At 34.7% G+C, this 21,916-nt stretch overlaps 1 protein-coding gene across 3 annotated transcripts in view; it reads left to right on the top strand.

The window, feature by feature from the left end:
- USP34 (ubiquitin specific peptidase 34) overlaps positions 1–21,916 on the top strand; it is a 240,766-nt gene that overhangs the window by 52,163 nt on the left and 166,687 nt on the right. For all 3 annotated transcript variants that reach the window (XM_061168549.1, XM_061168548.1, XM_061168547.1), the window contains exons 3-6: positions 4,014–4,434; positions 9,648–9,698; positions 9,864–10,013; positions 18,939–19,006. In XM_061168549.1, coding sequence (XP_061024532.1) covers positions 4,014–4,434; positions 9,648–9,698; positions 9,864–10,013; positions 18,939–19,006 — 690 coding nt within the window. The remainder of the gene's footprint in view (positions 1–4,013; positions 4,435–9,647; positions 9,699–9,863; positions 10,014–18,938; positions 19,007–21,916) is intronic.

Genomic DNA, 21,916 nt, shown 5'->3' with positions numbered 1-21,916 from the left:
TCGTATTTTCCAAGTCTTTCCCTTTGAGGTACATTAATCTGGTGGTTGGGCAGGTAAGGGTACTTGGGGAGGTTCACCATTCAGTCATAATTTTACTTAATTCTCTCACTTTCAGTTTCTTGTATCTCTGTCTTCTTCAGTATCTGATGTTCCTGAATTTATCTTGTTCATTTTATGTACAGGAAGAACTTATTGTTTCCCTGGGTCAGGTAGGAATAGTATCCTTGCCATCTGGAATGGGAGCCTGCAGGTTTTAACAGTACCTTTCATTTAGTCCTGTTTTCGATTATGCTTCATTTCTGCCTTCAGAGGTATCTGAAGCTCTTTAGTCCTGTGCTTTTCCAGTGTTCTGTGGGGTGAATCTTTTTGCTGATATGTTCTTCTGTGACCCCTTCCAAGTTTGTTTATTCCACACTGTCACTTACTATTCCTCCCTTTTCTATCATCCACAATTTCTTGCTGTCATCTTTTCTTCTATTATCTCTTCTATGACTTTTTTTCCTTTAGTCTATTTGTAGTGTGATTTAGAACAGAGAAGAAATAAATTTGTTTGTAAAATCAGATTGGGCTTAACTGAAAGTGTTGTTTTTATTTAAAAAAAAAAAAAATTTCCCCTTCTTGCATTGTGGGTGTGGATATAGAGAGAAATGCTATATTGAGAATTCAAATACCTAGACTTCTCAGAATTGAATATACAATAAAATGTGTAATTTACATAATATATAATTATTTTAACGATGTGTGTGTGTGTGTGTGTATGTGTGTCTTCACTTAGATTCTCAACTCTCCTTGAAGTTGTATGTTTGGGTCTGTAAGGACCTAGATCCAGTTTACCTGTTACTTTGTTCATATATCATTTTTGCCTTTGGCAGTACTGCATGGCTTGTGGGATTTTCGTTCCCCAACTAGGGATCGAACCCAGGCCCTCAGCAGTGAGAGCATGGAGTCCTAACTACTGGACCACCAGGGAATTCACTCATTTTTGTCTTTTAAGATTAGTTTCCTAGTCAGTTATCAAGCAGTTTAATACCCATTTCCTGACAGTGAATTATTATTTTATTTAAAAATTTTTATTTTATTTTAAAATTTTATTTTATTTTATCTTATTTTGTTATTATGTTTTAACTTAATTTTTTTTTATATTGGAGGATAGTTGATTTACAATATTGTGTTAGTTTCAGGTGTATAGCAAAGTGATTAATTTATACACATATCCTTTCTTTTTTCAGATTCTTTTCCCATATAGGTTGTTACAGAATATTGAGTAGAGTTCCCTGTGCTATACAGTAGGTCCTCGTTGATTTTTTTTTTTTTAAGATTTTATTTATTTATTTATTTGGCTGTGTTGGGTCTTCGTTGCAGCATGCGGGATCTTTCGTTGCGGTGCGTGGGCTTCTCTAGCTGTGGCTCGCAGGCTCAGTAGCTGCGGTGCGTGGGCTTAGTTGCCCTGAGGTGTGTGGGATCTCAGTTCCCTGACCAGGGATCAAACCTGTGTCCCGTACATTGGAAGATGGATTCTTAACCACTGGACAACTAGGGAAGTCCCTATCTATTTTATATATAGTTGTATATATATGTTAATCCCAAACTCCTAATTTATCCCTCCCCCCACCTTTCCCCTTTGGTAACCATAAATTTGTTTTCGAAGTCTGTGAGTCTTTTGTAAATAAGTTCATTTGTATCATTTTAAAAATTTATTTATTTATTTATTTATTTATTTATTTATTTATTTATTTATGGCTGTGTTGGGTCTTCGTTTCTGTGTGAGGGCTTTCTCTAGTTGCGGCGAGCGGGGGCCACTCTTCATTGCGGTGCGCGGGCCTCTCACTATCGCGGCCTCTCTTGTTGCGGAGCACAGGCTCCAGACGCGCAGGCTCAGCAATTGTGGCTCACGGGCCTAGTTGCTCCGCGGCATGTGGGATCCTCCCAGACCAGGGCTCGAACCTGTGTCCCCTGCATTGGCAGGCAGACTCTCAACCACTGCGCCACCAGGGAAGCCCCATTTGTATCATTTTTTTAGATTCCACATATAAGTGATTATCATATGATATTTGTCTTTTTCTTACTTACTTCACTTAGTATGATAATCTCTAAATCCATCCCTGACAGTGCACTTTTATAGTAAATTTGACTAGCTCTTTGGCTTTCCTAATCCAAAATCTGACCTCAGAGTTGTTTTTTGAGGGGAAACTGAGATTTCATTTTCACTATAGATAGTCAAATGTATGATCCTTCACTTTGAACTTGGTTTTTCCTAAACTTAAAGGAAGAAGCTACTCATCAGAAAAATGTTGAGTAATGTGTTTATTTTTCTTCTTGTAGAAATTGTGATATTATAGAATTTAAAACTGGAGGAGGCCTTAGAGATAAAATCCCTTTCATTTTGCCATGGAGAAAATAGTCCTGATGTATCATTTATGCATTTCTGTGTAACAAGGTACTCCAAAAGTAATGTTTAAAACAACAGTAAACATTTGTTATCCTCAGAGATATGTTTATTATCTCAATTATAAACATTTATCATCAATCATTTTATGGGTAGGAGTTTGGGAGTGGTTTAGTTGGTTGGTTCTGGCTTGGATTTCTTATAAGGTTGTAGTCAAGATTTGGCCAGGTTATGGTCATCTTTGGATGACCTTACGTGGGACTGGAAGATCTATTTCCAAGTTGACTCACTTCCATGTTTGGCAAGTTGGTGCTGGTTGTTAGTGGGAGGACTCAGTTTTTTCTCATGTGGCCCTTGCCATGGCCTCCTTGAGTGTTTTTCATGATAGCTGGCTTCCCCCAGAGTGAGTGATCCAAAAGAGAGCAAGGCAGAAGTGGTAATGTCTTTTATAACCTAGTCTCAGATGTCATACACTGTCATTTCTGCCACATTCTATTCATTGGAAGCCGGTCATTAAGTCCGGTCCACATTCAAGGGGAGGAAAATTGGGCTTCACCTTTTAAAGGGAAGAGCAGTATTAAAGAATTTGTGGCCATACTTCAAATCTGCCACACCTGGAGAAATGAAGTTATTCTTACATGGTCATACAGGAAGTTGGTGATCTATTTGGTACAATAAGAGTTTTGATTTGTTTTGATAATATAACTAGGTGCAAATTTTAAGTGATAGTTGCTTAATTGTCATCTGTTATTGGATACATTGTAACCTGGTACTGTGTATTATTTACTTATTGATTCACCAGACCCCTTTGATTATCCACAATATGCCAGGCATTGTGCTACTAACTGAACATGTCTAAGAGAACTAGATTTGTATGTAATAATTACTGACTCTTATTATTTTTATTTATTTTTGTTTTTTTACTGGAGCTGAAGTGAGAGAGAGAGTGAGTGAGTGTGTGTGTGTGTGTTGTGTGTGTGTTCTTTAAACACTTTTGATCTGTCAGATAGGATAGGAATGTCCCTCCTAAGTAGCCTTCAAGCAAATTATTATTATTATTATTATCAGCAGCACCGCGTGGTATGGCATGCGGGATCTTAGTTCCCCAATCAGGGATTGAACCCGTGCCCCCTGCAGTGGAAGTGTGGAGTCTTAACCACTGGACTGCCAGGGAAGTCCCAAGCAAATTATTTTTAAATGTAGCTTTTTTATTAGTTGACAACAAAATCCCTTATGTAAAATAATGAGCTAGGTTTACTAATAAGGTATTTTATTATAGCCAGTTTCCTGATATTTATTAAACATGTATTGAGTACTTAGTACTTAGAGAAGCAAAGGTATAGCCATAATTCTTGTTCTTAAATACTTCTTTGTCTAGAGGGACAGATAAATACATACATAAAACTGAACATGATAGCTGTCGACCTAATATGACTTTTTACCAGTACCAGTTTTTGGTGTGATGCTATCTTTTTAAGTTATTATAGTGCTACTCTACCAGGAAGGAGAAAATTAAATTATTCAAAAGGTATTTTAGTATTTTTTTTTTATATTACTTTTTAGAAAGATATAATTGTTGCCTCTCTAGGAAGCATTGATTTATTGAAAATTTTTTTTTCTCTTATAGGCAATGTCTATGCTGCTTCAAAGAATATAAGCATTTGGAGATTTTTAACCAAGTAGTGTGTGCACTTATTAACTTAGTGATTGCCCAAGTTCAAGTGCTCCGGGACCAGCTTTGTAAACATTGTACTACTATTAACATAGATTCCACGTGGCAAGATGAGAGTAATCAAGCAGAAGAACCACTGAATATAGAAAGAGAGTGTAATGAAGGAAGTACAGAAAGACAAAAATCAATAGAAAAAAAATCAAACTCTACAAGAATTTGTAATTTGACTGAGGAGGAATCTTCAAAGAGCTCTGATCCTTTTAGTTTATGGAATACAGATGAGAAGGAAAAACTGTTACTATGTGTGGCAAAAATTTTTCAAATTCAGTTTCCCTTATATACTGCTTACAAACATAATACTCATCCTACTATAGAGGTATGTAAAAATAGGTATTGTGAATTTTAAGTAATACCAAGTCATGGTTATGTTGGTAATTTCTCACATATGAATAAATATGAAGATAGTCATTATTGATGGAAAAAATTATAAAAATCACTATCGTTATAAAAATTATTTCAGATTTCTTCAGACCATTTCTGTAGCAACTTGTGTTGAACATTTGCTCAGCATAGTTCTATTAAGTAAAGATTTATAAATTGAACTCATAAAATTAAACTGTCAGCGATAGACATTTTGCTGATGTAGATCTATGCTCTATTTACTGTGACTCTTTCAAAAAGTGATAACTGAGGAAAAAGAAGCACGTAGAGTTTTGAATTTCATTCTTAGAAACATAGGTTAACAGAATTTGGAATTCCTTTTGTAAAGAAAAAATGCTTAACAAATTATCTGTAATTACTAGTTTTAAATAATAGTATTTTCTTTTGTATGTCAAGATGCTTTACTTATTTCACTAGTGATTTTTTTCCCCTCCCTCCCTCCCTCCCCCCCTGCCTTTCCCTCCTTCCCTTCTCCACTAGTGATATTTATACAAGCCTTTCCAGGAGATCAGTAACCCATCTTAGGTATTTAGATAATGGCATTATTTCTACAGATAGCAGGAATTGAAACAGTTATGTGATAATGTATTATAATAATGGCTTAAAACAACAGTGATTAATTATTTCTCATGATTCTGTGTATTGCTTGGGCAATTTTTTTGCTGGTTTTGTATGGCCTTACTTACGCCCTTGGATTTATTTTGGGAGTTGGATGGGTTTGAAAGTCCAAGATGGTCTCATTCACACATCTGATAGTGCTGGCTGCTCTTTAGGGCTCCTTGGATTTTTCTCTACATGGCCTCTGTACTAGGGTAGACTATCTTCCTTACATGGTAGTCTTAGCATTGATCCAGGAAGGCAAAAGTGGAAAGCTGTAAGGCCTCTTATAAAGGTCCAGCCTTTGAAACCACACAGTATCAACTTTACCACATCCGTGTTGATTGAAGCAATTCAGAAGGGCAGCTCAGATCAAAGGGGTGTGAAGTAGACTCCATCTCTGGATAGGAGGAGAGGTAAAGTTTCATTTTAAACTTTTAAGTACCGTCTGTTTTTCGTGCATCCAGGAATGGGTAGAGTTGTGGCCATTAACAAATCTACCATATGCTTTTTGTTTTTTTAAGGCTGTCTATTTTCTCCAGCTTATTTTTTCTATAACCTCCATTCTGACTTCTCTAAACTTCCTTCTTCATCTGGAAAAAAAATTGTCCTTTACTGAAAATATTTTCACATTGAATTGAGACTATTTAAAAACATAGCCCAGGAGGTGGGTATTTTCCCTATTAGAATTCTCCATAAGAATATTTTAAATCAGACTGTGCTCTTTCTTCTAGAATTCTTAGCCTATTATCTTCCCATGTAGAAACCTTTTAATAAATCTCTTATATGACATCAGATGTTTATTAATCATTCTAAAAAATGTCATCTTGGAATCCTTTTTCAACAAAAAGGGGATCCATTTGTGCAAAGCTGCAAAATTTAATCTTAGGAACACCACACGAATGTGTTTTTAATGCCTTAAATTGATAACTGGAAGATGCTAAAAATAGTTTGGTTAGGGTCGTAGATATGTAAAATTCATGCAGAGTGTCTTAGAAATATTTTTTTTCCAGTTAAAAATCTCTTGATAGAGTTACAGCAATACTGAATTTGCCATTTTGCTCTCAAAATCAGTTTCCTCATCAGTTTTTTAAAAATGATTTTCAAAAATGATAATCTCCAAATGTAGGCATAGTCACACTCCCCTGTACTTTTCCTTGTGGAATAAAATGCCCCATTATTACTATTCTTGAGGATCATTCCATGTGACTACTTGGTTGAAAGCAGTGGCTTCATAATCTTTAGGTAAAATTCTAATAAAAACCACTTTTGGATATAATAAAGGAGGAGTCTCCTTATACAGAATTCTGTATTCTTATACAGAATTCTAATCTCCTTATACAGAATTTATATGTGCTTCTTTAATATTCTGTTCATAATAGCTGTTTCCCAAGTTTCTAATATCTTAGTAATGAGATGTTATAAATACTCTAAAATTTCTAGTTTCTGTCCTCTGGCCGTGTTATTAAATATGTTAAGGGCCAGCTGTTTCAAAGGGTCTCTGATCAAAACCTTGATGTAGCATACATATATATTATAAAATTATGTGTATGTGTCTATATACATACACACAGATATCTTAAGAAAACTTAATATTTATTATGCAGTGCTATAGAGTTTACTATAGAGATGTTTAATTCCACCTTTTTATAAGGAGGTGGTAGTCCATCCAGTCTTCCCCTCATACTGTTATATGCATCCTTTCCTGATAAGGCCTTTTACTTTTGGTTTTATTTATTTTTTTTAAGAGGCACAAATTGACCAAGACTCTAGGAGAAGATCCAGTACTCCTGTGTTAGTGTTTTGACACCTGTGACTTTAGAAACTTAGTCAGTATCCTTATTTCATGTAAGAGGAAACTGACTTACAAAGTTTAAAAGTTTTGATCACATTTGCATAGCATATTGCTGAGAGAGTTCTAGAATTCAGGTCTTAATTCTACTGCATTGTTTCTCAAATGTTTCAGACTAATCACTAACTATTGTAATCCCTTGCCAATAGTGAATAAGATGGGAACTTGAAGCCTCTCCTCCTTCTCCCTTCCTCCCTCCATCCTTCTTTCCCTCCTATTGAAGTTGAAAATATTTTTAAAGATGTAGTAATTTAAAATAAATAATATTAATTCACATTAAAAGTTTTGTGGAGGCCAGTGGCATTCTTTTCCTAATTCTGAATAATATAGGTAATTCTATCAAATGAGGTATTGCTCTAGTGTTAAGTATTTTTCTTAGAGCGAGATGAGTATAAAAATTGTAGAGAGAGGAGAGATCATTGCCCTTCTGTTAAAGGTAGGTATAATATGCTCTGGCAGATTAAATACATACATTGTCCAAGTTTCTGAATCTAGGCTGGTTTTTTTTCTTGCCACTTTCTACTGACTTTTAATTCACCCTTTTTAAAAAAAAAAATTTTAAATGTTTTAAATTTACTGTTTTAAAGTATACACTTTAATAAGTAACCATCACTACTATCTAATTCCAACATCAATGACTTCTTTTTATGCAAATATTTTGTTCCTAATCCTCTAGCCTTCAATTCTTTGTGGTTAGATCATAGAGCAGCATTTGCTTAATTAGGTATAGAATTACTTTCTAGTTACTCATTTATTTCTCTTTGTTTTAAAGTATCTTTTAAAGTAATAGGCATATTCCTCTGTTTAGCTCTAGAAAGAGAGTGCCATCATCTTATGTAATAAATGTGAGGTTTTGGGGGAAAAAACAAAAACTTTAAAAATTCTTGATAGGTTTCTTAACACCTTTTCAGGGATCCTCTATAATGAGAGCTTTTGAGAGAAGATTCAGCTTTTAGCAAGACTTCCTAGTGTTGCTCCTAGTATTGTTACCAACAGATCTATGTTAACCCTTTACATACTACTTAAAATGAGATTATAATAACACCTTAGGGTAGTGGCTTCATGTATCCAGAGTAGAAATATGAAATGGTAAAACAGATCTTCTGAGTAGCTAAAATAGATATAACCAAGTCCATGAGTAACATTTTGCACATCAGAATAGAATTCTGTTAGGAGAATTTCTAGCTGTGTCCATGTTAGGCACTAGAAATTTTGACTCCAGTTTGATATTTCAGCATGGTTCATCTGGTCCATGAATCGTATTTAGTAATACCACAGGAGTTCTTATATTCTGGATTTTTTGAAGACAAAAGGTTTGCTAAGAATAACTTAAAACTTTAACTGTGGCCCTGGTAGTAGAGGCTTGAGAATACATTTAAGGAGGTTTAGTGCACTTAATTTGACAAGTGTTTTGACCTCTCTTAGGACAGTTTTTGATGATTCTGAAATGTTCTGAGAGTTTTATGTATGCTCTCAATCAGTTGTTTTCAAACTTTATTTCAGCAGTCAAACTTTATTTAAAACAGGTAACAACAAAGAATGAATGGGTTCCTTTGGCAGCTAACTTTTCAGCTGAAAGTATCTAACTTTCTGATTGTAAAAGTAACACTTTCAGTATGACTAAAAAAAATAGACTATACAAAATATAGAGTTTAAAAGGCCTTGAATCTCTCCTTTTTCTCCATTCTCTCGTCAAAAAAAATTGTTATGAAATTAGTTCAGATATTTTCAGACATTTAAAAATTTATGAAAATTAGATCATGTTCATAAATTCTATTTTTAACAAATACAGGATATTATCTTTATATGCCTGTGCATATGGAATTCACCTTATTTATTTTTTTGATTCACCTTATTTTTAACAGCATTTTAAAGGTATACTTTACATACCATAAAAATCACTTGCTTAAAGTATATATTATTTTCATAAATTTATGGAGCCGTGCAACCATTACCGCATTTCAATTTGAGAACATTTTCATCATCCCAAAAAGATAATCCCTCATGCCGTTTCACCTTATTATTTTTGAAGGCCGCGTAAGACCCTAGATGGTTATGTCACCATTTATTTAGCCAGCCTATTGATGGATATTGAAGTTGTTTCTAATTTTGAGATGTTATAAATAGTTTCAGTGAGCATCATTATACATACATTTTCCAGCACTACTTTTACTAGTTGTTTAGGATAAATAACCAGAAGTTGAATTGCTGGGTCAAAGGGAAGGTACATTTTAAATGTTGATGGGTAACTGCCAAATTATCCTCCAACAAGGTCATACCAGCTTATATTCACACCAACAGTGGATGAGTATGCTTTTAGGTAGTTTAAATCTTACGTATGGAAAGCACGTTGTGGAACTTTTGAGTACCTCTAGCGAATTCCCGAGTACAGTTTCAAAACCACTTAACTAAGTCAAAAATTACCCCAATTATTTAAGGAAAGGTTTTTGTTTAAGAAGGCAAAATAATTTGTAGCACATAGTATAGAAAGATTTCTTTGGAGAAGAGTTAAAATATACTTTAGAACTGAATCATATTAGCTTCAGTTAGGAATACTGCTGTTCATGATGAGAAGCAATTGTACAATCGGTGAGTTTTTATAAAATCAATCTTTAAAAAATCGTAGTTTTTAAAGATTGTCATGTAGTAGTGTGATGTAATTGTATTTACCTTTTTTTCTTTTTTTTTTTTTAAATCAGGATATATCAACCCAAGAAAGCAACATATTAGGGGCATTCTGTGATATGAATGTAAGTGTTTATCTCTTTTCATTCTTAGGTTTATGGAAAATTTTACTTTTTTGTTCATGTAAGTCTTTTTGAGTTTATGTCTGACCAGTATCTTTCCAGTACTGGTAATAAAATAAAAATTGTTCCTGATAAGTTTTAAAATAATAGATTTTCTTTTTTCTTCAGGATGTAGAAGTACCATTGCATTTGCTTCGTTATGTATGTCTGTTTTGTGGGAAAAATGGCCTTTCTCTCATGAAGGACTGCTTTGAATATGGAACTCCTGAAACTTTGCCATTTCTTATAGCACATGCATTTATTACAGTTGTATCTAATGTAAGTATTGTTTGGAATTGGTTTTAATCTTGGGATCAAAGTCTAGTATTTTAATAACATGAATTTTTGTGTCCAGAAAAGGCAGGTTATGAGTGATTTGCATGTACAATCCTGTTTTTTCTTTTTTCTTCTGGATTATACTTTGAAAAAATCGAGTACAGAAATCTTTTTTTAAAAAGTCTTTGTAATCATAAAATTGGAATTTGTATCAGCGGTTAGGACTCGGAGCTTTCACTGCTGTGGCCTGGGTTCAATCCCTGGTTGGGGAACGAAGATCCCGCAAGCCGCACGGCACAGCCAAAAAAAAAATAAATAAATAAGAATTTAAGTTAACTAGGTAAATTTAGCCATCTACCTCTTGAGCCAGGGATTTTGTACTGGGAAATTTTAGAGTTTTTGGTTACTTAAATGATGGTTAGCCTAGCCTAGGACACTACTACAGTGTGTCTGACTTCCCTGTATATTGCAAGTGAAGAACTAACATTTCTTTTTGCCTTTGTAAAGAAGATAATTCTTTCGAATGTTGTGAATGTCAGCTACTGTGAAGCACAATATGTGTGGAAGCAGAGAGAAATACATTTTACCACCTGTGTGTTAAAATTTAACCTAAAATAATCTTCTATTCTGGTCATCATTTAAAAAAATAGTGAAGCAAAACTTAAATCTAACTTTACCAAAGCCTGAATTCTTGTATTAACCGAATTACCTTAAGTAATAACTACTGTGAAATATTTCAAGTGTGTATATAAAATAAAAATACAGGGTGAAAAAAGACTGAACAAAATAACTTTGTTTCATCGTTTCCAGTGTAGAAATAACACTGGAGAGGACACTGGCTTTACTCAAATTTATTGAGTATCTGGAACTCCATGTTTCCTTATTTGAAATAATTAATTTGTATCAAGGTCATTTTTAGTCCCCAAATTCCTTGGTTTCTGACAGGTTGAACATACTACATGTAATGGCAGTGTAGCATGGTAGGTTAAGAATATACACTTTGCAGTCACAATTGCATTTGAATTCTGAACCTGAGCCTCAACTTTTTAATTCGTAGAATGGGAATGATAAATATGGTGATCTGCCTTAAAAGATTGTTGTGAGGTTTTAAGATAGATTTTAAGCTCTTATTAATAGCACCTGATACATAGTAAGCCCTTAGTGACTGGTGCTGCTATTTATTTTAGCTATTATTAACACTTACCTGATTCTGTTAGTCTGATTGACCTTATTTGTTTGAAAGGAAGTTTTATTCAGTTTGGCTTCCTTTGGGAGAAAGAATAAAATACAGACTTTTGAGTGAACTTAAATCCTGTGTTGACATTTTAATTTTAAACTGTCATAAATTTAGAGAGGGTAAATAACTGAGTTTGAAATCCAAAGTTCAAAAAATAATTCATCAACAGTTTTCCTTAATCAGGAATATTACCTGAATTAAAATGTATTTCTTGAATTAATTTAACTAAATCTTGGTGTTAAAAGTCTATTATGGAAGCCTCGTTAAAGGCTTTAACTTATTGCTATCTCTTGAAAAGTAATCCTTTACTAAAGAAAAAGGTTTGGATTCTGTTTCATTTTTCTCTTCAGCCTTTTGTGACTGCTAATTGGTGGGCTGTTGTCAATTTGCATAACTTTATCTTGTAACTCAACTGAGAACATTAAACCAAAGTTAAAAATTAGTCATACTGTTTAAATTAATAATTAATTGTTTGGATACTATAATCTATGTTTGTTTTTTTCCTGAGAGTATAACATAATGTACTTTTTTTTTTTTAACATCTTTATTGGAGTATAATTGCTTTACAGTGCTGTGTTAGTTTGTGCTTTATAACAAAGTGAATCAGTTATACATATACATATGTTCCCATATCTCTTCCCTCTTGCGTCTCCCTCCCTCCCACCCTCCCTATCCCACCCCTCTAGGTGGTCACAAAGCACCGAGCTGATCTCCCTGTGCTATGCGGCTGCTTCCCACTAGCTATCTATTTTACATTTGGTAGTGTATATATGTCCATGCCACTCTCTCACCTTGTCACATCTTACCCCTCTCCCTCCCCATATCCTCAAGTCCATTCTCTAGTAGGTCTGTGTCTTTATTCCCATCTTGCCACTAGGTTCTTCATGACCTTTTTCTTTTTTCCCTTAGATTCCATATATATGTGTTAGCATACTGTATTTGTTTTTCTTTTTCTGACTTATTTCACTCTGTATGACAGACTCTAACTCCATCCACCTCACTACAAATACCTCCATTTCATTTCTTTTTATGGCTGAGTAATATTCCATTGTATATATGTGCCACATCTTCTTTATCCATTCATCCGATGATGGACACTTAGGTTGCCTCCATGTCCTGGCTACATAATGTACTTTTTAAACAAAGGTTTTATAACTTGATTGGGTAACTCTCATTTGGCGTCTTTTCCTCATAAAAAAATATTTTTTGATTTTGCTTTCTTCATTCTAATTTTTTAAATATAGTTAATACTTTGGTGCAAATTAAGAGCTTAAATTACAATTCTTTTTGTAATTAAGTTGTCTGCAGACCCTGTACTTTATTTTTTTCAGAGTTTGGAGTTTTTCTTAAGGGACTGGTGACATTTAAAGCAATATAAGTGTTGGCATGATTTCTGACCTTTGTTTTGGAGTTTTGACCACTCTGCCTGAAGTTTATATGAAAACACTTAGCAGCCACTTTAAACAATTGAAATAGACATCCTTTTGCATTTTGAGAAACTTTAAGGCCTGTAAATTTCAGACTTTTCTAGTCACATACAAATTGATCTAGAGCAGAGCAGTTTCCTTTAGTGGATCATTGTAAATTATAAATCCTGGTAGTTTCTGTATGTCTCATTTCTTTTCTTGAGAAATAGGCAGCTTGTTTAGCCATGTTGTTTCAGCTTCAGTAAGGCTGAAGGTCCCTTATTTGTGAATCTCTGATTTTCCATGGGCTTTCATACAGGAACAAAAACGCCTACATTTAAATAATGAAAAAATTATTGGATTTTAGGGCAATCCTCTTCTTGAAAAGCAAAAAGTTCTATGAATCATAAACTATTTTTATGCTAAGGTAGGTAAGGCCTGACCTTATTGAGTACCTGTTTCTCCCACACTTGATTATAGTAAATCACACATTCAGAAGAAAACATGTTTATATCAGTTCCTGGGAACCAAACCATTCTGTTTGTTTTCTAGGGTCATTCCCTCACTCTTAATGAGGAAGGTGGTGTTATCTCCTAGAACCTTAGCTTGCAGCACAGGAAAACTCACTTTGCCCTGAGTCTGAGTTATCAGCAAAGAAGGAAAACTCTTACTTTCATCAGTTAAGGTTCAAATCTGATAATACGCTTAGGCCATACATTTATTTCAGTCTCAAAAGTTTGCTTTAGCATTTCTAAACTAACACTGACTGTTAGGAGAGTTCTCAATTTTGCACAAGTACTACTCCACTCTTATAAGGATCTATTCTTAGTAATGATGACTGCAGCCTCAGGGAAAAAAACAACAAAATCTTTATATATGTAGTTTTCTTATTTTGTATTGGCCTTTAGATTTTCAGCAAAAGCAGTTAACCAATATTTAGCACAGCTTAGAGAAGTAGAATGTAGAGTCCTCATAGAAGTTTCCCCACTGAGATGCATGGTGAGTTATAGCTCATAGTATGTATCCTGCCTCAGCCCTCAGCAAAGATGCCTGAGTTAGTCATTTCAGACATGACACCTTTTATTAATTACAAAATAACAAAGCCTAAGGACTTTCCATAAAGAATTTAAGAGTCATGGGATTTATTTATTAATATGAATGGAAAAGTACAAATGAGCCTTAATAAACCTCATGAATATATGCTTTACAAAACAGATATGACAAATTATTACCTAAGAGATGTTATCAGAGATGCAAACTTGTAGTAACACATCAGAAGACACAATAACAATTTCCGAACTGTCAGTTTCCTAAGACTACTTTACAAAAAACACTAACAAGGACTATTTAATGTCAGAAGTTAGCCTGGGATTATACATTTTCATATATTTTCACACTAATCAGGAGAGTTCGTTGACAGTTCAGTGAAGTTTTCATTTTGTCATTTTGTTAAAACTAGCTTTGTGATGCAGAATACTGCCTGCATTTATGCAGTTATAAGGGGATCAGACTATTTTTTCCTATTCCTGAGATTTTTAACATGTACTTAGAAGGGCTACTAGAGCTTTGTTATCACCAAGGTGGGGAAGCTCAAAACTTACAGTAAGGAAAGAAAAAGGACCTATATGATTAATAGCATATGGAATTTGATTCTTGTAATGTTATGCCTCATAGTAGTATTAAAGAATGTAGATTTTACAGAGAAATAATCTTGGGCTTGAATTGTAGTTCTGTTATGTACTATCTAATTTTTTTGTTTTTGTTTGTTTTATTTAAAAATTTTTTATTGATGTACTATCTAATTTTGATTACATTATGTCTATAAGCCTCACTTTTTTCATCTATCGGAATGGAAATATTAAGGGTTCAGTAAATGGTAGCTCTTCTTTCTATTAAAAATTTCTTTCCAATGTTGACATTTTTTCTCTTGTCATTTTTATTTAAATTTTTGTTCGTTGGCATATTTGTTTATCCCCAAATAAAAGGTATCACTGTACCTATTTTCATTTTTGTCCTCTCTAATGTATCTTATATATAATTGAATCTGTTAACCTTTTTAAAAAATTTGAAATAAACATATAGAAAAGTGAACAGAATGATAAGATATGGCTCAGTGACTTATCGAAGTGAATATCCCATTTAACCACTACCCATGTCAAGAAACAAATCATTGTCAACTCCCCAGAAGCCTCCTTTATGATTCCTCTAAGTCACTATCCCATCTCTTTGCCCTTAAAGGTGAACACACTTCATATTTTTATTTCTTGCTTTTCTTTGTTTTACTTAAGCTTATATCCCTAAATACTATGATTAGTTTTGTCTCTTGCTAACCGTATAAGTGGAATCACATAAAATGCATTCTTTCATGTATGGCTACTTTTGTTTAACATTGAGATTTATATTGCATGTAGTTCGAGTTGCTCATTTTGATTGTTGTATAATACTCCTTTAAAAATATACCAACATTGATCTATTTTACTGGTGATGGACGTTTAGGTTATTACAATTAATGTGGTGTCAGCATTCTCTTACATGTCTTTTGGTGCATATGTGCATGCATTTTATTTTCATATATATCTAGTAGTGGAATTTCTTTATCACAGGGTATACATATATTCAGTTTTACACATTAATGCTAAGATTTTCCGAAGTGATTGTATTAATTTACACTCTTACCAAGAATGAGAGTTCCCATTGCTCCATATCCTTGCAAACACCTAGTATTCTAACTCTTAGAGATTCCTGATGAACTAATAGTAGTATCTCATTGTGGTCTACTTTTGTGTTTTTAAATGACTAAAGAGATTGAGCACCATTGCATGGGCATATTAGCCATTTCAATATTTTTCGAGAAGTGTCAGTTCAAGTTTTTTTAATCCGTTTTAAAAATCAAATTGTTTGCCTTTTCCTTACGAATGTGTGGAGATTCCTTATATGTTTTGGATACAAGTCTTTTGCCTGACATTTATGTATTGCTAATATCTTCTTCAACTCTGGTTTTGCTTTTCATTCTCTTGTGTCTTTTAAGAGTTATAATTTTTAATTTAACTATAGTTGATTTACAGTACTGTGTTAGTTTCACGTGTACAGCTTCAGATTCTTTTTCATTATAGGTTAGTACAAGATACTGAATATAGTTCCATGTGCTATACAGTAAATCCTTGTTGTTTATTTTATATGTAGTAGTGTGTATCTATTAATCCCATACTCCCAGTTTATCCTTCCCTTTCCCCCTTCCCCTTTGGTAACCATAAGTTTGTTTCCTGTTTTGTACAGAAGTTGATTTGTATTATTTTTTTAGATGCCATGTATAAATGATACCTTATAGAATTTGTCTTTCTCTGCCTAACTTAACTTTACTTAATATGCAAATCTCTAGGTCCATCCACGTTGCTGCAAATGGAAGGATTTCTTTTTTTTTTTTAATGGCTAGGTGATATTCTATTGTGTATGTATACCACATCTTATTTATCCATTCATCTGTCGATGGACATTTAGGTTGCTTTTATGTCTTGGCTATTGTGAATATTGCTGCTGTGAACATTGGGGGGTGCATGTACCTTTTTGAATTAGGGCTTTTGTCTTTTCAGAATATATGCCCAGGAGTGGATCATATGGTAACTCTATTTTTAGTTTTTAAAGGAATCTCCAGACTGTTTTCTATAGGGCTTCACCAATTTGCATTCCCACCAATAGTGTAGGAGGGTTCCCTTTTCTCCAAACCCTCTCTAGCATTTATTATTTCTGGACTTTTTGATGATGGCTATTCTGACTGGTGTGAGGTGTCATTTTGATTTCATTAAGAGTTATTTTCTAACCAAACTTAATGGTGTATAATTTATAATAAATTTTTTTCTTTATGGTTAATGTTTTCATTAATGGATAAAAAATCTTTCTTATGAAGATATTTTTCTATGTTCTGCAATTTTTATTACGTTACTTTCACATTTTGATCTATAGTTCAGTTGGAATTGACTTTTGTGTGTGGTGTGTGAGGGATCAGGATTCATTTTCTTTTCTATATAGACAGAAGCTGGACCTATCACTATAGCAAAGACAGTCCTTTCATATTTGTTCTGAAGTATCATTTTGTCATAAATCAGGTATCTTTATGTGTCTTCTTGTGCATGGGTCTGGGGTTTCTAGTATATTCCATTAGTCTATTTGATTAGTCTTGTGCTGTTTTGCATACCGTCTTAATTTCTGCTGCTTTATAAGAAGTCTTGCTATCTGGTAAAGCAAGTTCTACCTCCCTGTCATTTTTTAAAAAAATTTATTAAGGTGTAACTGACACATAACAGTAGTTTCAGGTGATTCAATATTTGTATATGTTACAAAATGATTACCACAGGAAGTCTAGTTAACGTCTGACACCATTCATAGTTAACAAATAGTTTTTTTATGAGAACTTTTAAGAACTATTAGCACTTTCAAATATGCAAAACAGTTTTATTAAGTATAGTCACCATGCATTATATCTCTACTCCCTGTCATTCTTAAAGAGTGTTTTGTCTCTTCTTGGACTTCTGCATTTGGAATCAGTGCCTGAAGTTCCACGTATAAACCTTTTTGGGTTGCATTGAATCTGTAGATCAATTTGCGGAGAACTGTCATCTCTGCAATATTGAGTCTTCTAATGTATAAATATGGTAAATGTGTTTTTATTTACATGCTTTAAGATTTGTCTCATAATTTTCTGTATTTATGTGGAGATGTTATATATCTTTGTTAGACAATTTCTAGGCACATGATATTTTTTGATGCTGTTGTAAAGAGAATATTTTTGAAAATTTTATTTTTTTCTGGTATGTAAGATGTGTATATATGTATTATATATATGTAATATAGTATGTGGGTGTATGTATGTATATATATGTGTGTATATTAATTCATTACTTATATTAACTTTCTAAGCAGTAATCTTGCTAAACTAGTTAATTCCAAAAAGGTTTATCTGAAAATTATTTTGGATTTCTTACTTACATAATCACATCATCTCAGAGTAATATTGATTTTAATTCTTCCTTTTTAGTCTTATGCCTTTTATTCAGTTTCTTGTCTGTTGCACTGTCTAGGACCTTCAGTTTAAGTTGAATTAAAGATATTCTTGTCTTGTTCCTAGTCTCAGAGGGAAGAGTTTTAGCATTTCACCGTTAGTATTGTATTTGCTATAGGACTTATGTTTCATTAGATTAAAGTGAAGCCATGCAGTCTGTATTTACAAATTTGTTTTCAATTTGTATTACTTGCATGTGTTAAGGCTTAGTATTGTAGTTCCTTGTTTGATGATTTGCTTAGGATTTTTTTCTTATATGATATTTAAACCACGATTTATGAGAATAAAACTAATATAAGCACATTAGATTTAGAAATGGGCTGGAATATTATGCAGAAAAAATTAAGTGAACAGATTATTATAACTTTCATTATAACTTAGATTGGGATACTTACAGTAAGAGTTTAATTAAGCAAATAGTTGTTGATATTGTGATCAGTGTTTGACTCTATAAAATATATTTGTCTTAGATGGATATTGAAGTGACCAGATATCAGGTAATTTGATATTTTTTAGAAGGAAGGATGATTTATTAAAAAATTAACTTAGGGCTTCCCTGGTGGCACAGTGGTTGAGAATCTGCCTGCCAATGCAGGGGACACGGGTTCGAGCCCTGGTCTGGGAAGATCCCACATGCCGCGGAGCAACTAGGCCCGTGAGCCACAACTACTGAGCCTGCGCGTCTGGAGCTTGTGCTCCGCAACAAGAGAGGCTGCAACAGTGAGAGGCCCGCGCACCGCGATGAAGAGTGGCCCCCGCTCGCCGCAACTAGAGAAAGCCCTCACACAGAAACGAAGACCCAACACAGCCAAACATAAATAAATAAATAAATATAGCCATGTGTACCTGTCAATTCCAAACTCCCTAACTATCCCTTTAAAAAAAAAAAAATTAATTTAGTTCTATAGTATTTGGGTTGCTACCATACAAAGAGGTATAGAGTAGCAGGTAGTAAGATGTTACTTGGATAGATGGTTCTCCCTTTTCAGGAAGAAACTGATAGTAATTCTTCAGATTGATTTTAGGTATATGGATTAGAAACGTTTATAGGTTAAATTACTTACCTGATATGTGTGCAGTCGTATTTCTTAGTTTATCCTTTTCAAAATAGATGAAATATATTTAGTTTTTAGAGGCAGGAAAATACTAAATGTTCTTGTTTTTAATTAAAGACATATGTATTTCACATATTCATTAATCATTAATATCATTTTTATGTTTCTTTATAGATTAGAATATGGCTACATATCCCTGCTGTCATGCAGCACATTATCCCTTTTAGGACATATGTTATCAGGTAAGTTTACAAAATCTTTCCCCCCTGGTTATCAGCATAGTAATGTTTAAACTATTCATAACATAGTACAGAATTATATTGTTTGAAAGTCCTTTGTATTCACATCCTCCAGAGAAAATTTTTGACAATTTGATGTATTTTTTAATGCACCTGTGTAGGTTTATATTTAATGTTTACTTTTAAGCAATTTATGTTGGAATTTCTTTTTATGTGAGTATAAAGAATTAAACAGATTAACAGTGGTTGCATGATATTCCACTATATTTATTCAGTCAACAGATGTATACTAAGTATTATGTTGTAGGCACTGGAGATACAGCAGAGAAGAAAATATTTCTCCTTTTGTGCAGTCTGTGTGCACAATAAGTAAATGATACAGTTCATCAGAAAGTCATGAGTATGACAGAGAAAAATAGCAGCAAGGGTGGGTTGAGAGTTCTGGAGGGCGGGTCACAATTATATCTATGGTATAGAGAAGGTCTCATTGGGGAAAGGATGATATTTGAGTTCTGTAAGTCCCAACCTAAGAAGGAAACCTAAGACGAGGATAGAGATATTATCATATTGATTAGGCTTAGAGTGTAAACTGTTGGAGTTCTAAGATTGTATTTCTTGATAATATTTATGAGTTCTTTATAATTTTTATTCATTTGCAAAGATTTGAGTGCCTACTATTTTCCGGTTACTGTTCAGGTTGTTGGAGAAAGTATCAGGAAAAGAATCAGATAGTGATGAATCCTATGCAAGTAAAGATAAGGTGATAGAGAATATGAGGCCTTTCTGAAAGGTTACATCTGAGGAACATGAATCTGCTAATCAGATGATAAGTAGAAGGACATATTTCAGGTAGAAGGAACATAAGGGCATAGGCTTTGAAGTTGGAAAGAATATGACATATTAAAAAACTAGAAGTAGACTGGTGGAGCATAGTGTGTAAGGAGGTAAGATTATGATATGAGGTTGGATATAAACAGGGGCAGATTATTCAGGACCTTCAAGCCATTTTAAGGAGCTTGGATTTAATTTTAGCAGTGGGATCTATTGAAGGGTTTTAAGCAGATGAATCATGGCGCTTTTTTTTTTTAATATTTTAAGTTGCTTAATTTGTAATCTCTTTTTAAAAAAATTTCTTTCTTTCTTTCTTTATTTATTTTTGGCTGTGTTGGGTCTTTGTTGCTCCACGTGGGCTTTCTCTAGTTGTGGTGAGTGGGGGCTACTCCTCGTTGCGGTGCGCGGGCTTCTCATTGTGGTGGCTTCTCTTGTTGCAGAGCGTGGGCTCTAGGTGAACAGGCTTCAGTAGTTGTGGCACGCGGGCTCAGTAGTTGTGGCTCGCAGGCTCTAGAGTGCATGCTCAGTAGTTGTGGCACACGGGTTAAGTTGCTCTGTGGCATGTGGGATCTTCCCGGACTAGGGCTCGAACCCGTGTCCCCTGCATTGGCAGGCATATTCTTAACCACTGCGCCACCAGGGAAGTCCTCATGATGGTTTTTAAAAGATCACTTTGGCCTTTAAGTGGCTCATAAATTACAGGAGTGTTGGAGGAGAAACTAGGAGACCAACTGAAAAGTTAATGGAGTAGTCCTGGAAAGAAGTGATGGTTACTCGTACAAGGATTGTTTATGGTGATTTGAAAATTGACTGGATATAGTTGAAAATGAAATCAATAAGGTTGGTGATTGTGGAGTTTAAGGAAAGGGGTAGCATAGTGGAAGACACTTAGCTGCCTTCCCTTTGATTTCTCTTTTTGCTGTGAGTATCATTAACAGATGTGAAAGACTGGGAGAATTTAAAGACGTAATTTTGAGATGCCTATGGGACATTTAAGTGGCACTGGGAAATTGGGAATATAAGCCTGTAACTTAGAACAACAACGTTAATTTAGGAGTTGTCAGCATAAAGGTAGCACTTAAAAACCATGGGAATAGGACTTCCCTGGTGGCACAGTGGTTAAGAATCCACCTGCCAGGGCTTCCCTGGTGGCGCAGTGGTTGAGAGTCTGCCTGCCAATGCAGGGGACATGGGTTCGATCCCTGGTCTGGGAGGATCCCACATGCTGTGGAGCAACTGGGCCCGTGAGCCACAATTACTGAGCCTGCGCGTCTGGAGCCTGTGCTCCGCAACAAGAGAGGCCGCGATAATGAGAGGCCCGTGCACCGCGATGAAGAGTGGCCCCCACTTGCCACAACTAGAGAGAAAGTCCTCGCAGGGAGGCGAAGACCCAACACAGCCATAAATGAATAGATAAATAAATAAATAAAATTAAAAAAAAAAAAAAGAATCTACCTGCCAATGTAGGGGAGATGGGTTCGAGCCCTGGTCTGGGAAGATCCCACATGCCGCGGAGCAGCTAAGCCTGTGTGCCACAGCTACTGAGCCCATGTGCTGCAACTACTGAAGCCCGCATGCCTAGGGCCCGTGCTCCGCAACAAGAGAAGCCACCGCAATGAGAAGCCTGCGCACCGCAAAGAAGAGTAGCCCCCACTCGCCACGACTAGAGAAAGCCCGAGGGCAGCAATGAAGACCCATCACAGCCAAAAATAAATAAATAAATATTTAAAAAACCTCATGGGAATAAATGAGGTCATCTGGGGAGAGAATGTAGAAAGAGAATAGAAGTGAATCGAGGGGACTTCCTTGGTGGTCCAGCGGGTAAGACTCCATGCTCCCAATGCAGGGGGCCTGGGTTCGATCCCTGGTCAGGGAACTAGATCCCACGTGCATGCCGCAAATAAGAGTTTGCGTGCCGCAACTGAGTCCACATGCTGCAACAAAGATCCCGCGTGCCGCAACTAAGACCTGGTGCGGCCTAAATTAAAACAAAAGAAGTGAATCTAGGATGGAGTGCTATATCAGTTTGCTTTTGCTGTGTGAGAAAACACCCAAAACTAGTAGCTTAAAATAACAGCCATT

Source organism: Eubalaena glacialis, chromosome 14 (assembly GCF_028564815.1).
Source record: "Eubalaena glacialis isolate mEubGla1 chromosome 14, mEubGla1.1.hap2.+ XY, whole genome shotgun sequence".
NCBI lineage: Eukaryota > Metazoa > Chordata > Mammalia > Artiodactyla > Balaenidae > Eubalaena > Eubalaena glacialis.
Note: the sequence above shows the minus strand (reverse complement) of the source record. Positions and strands in the feature narration are given on the sequence as shown.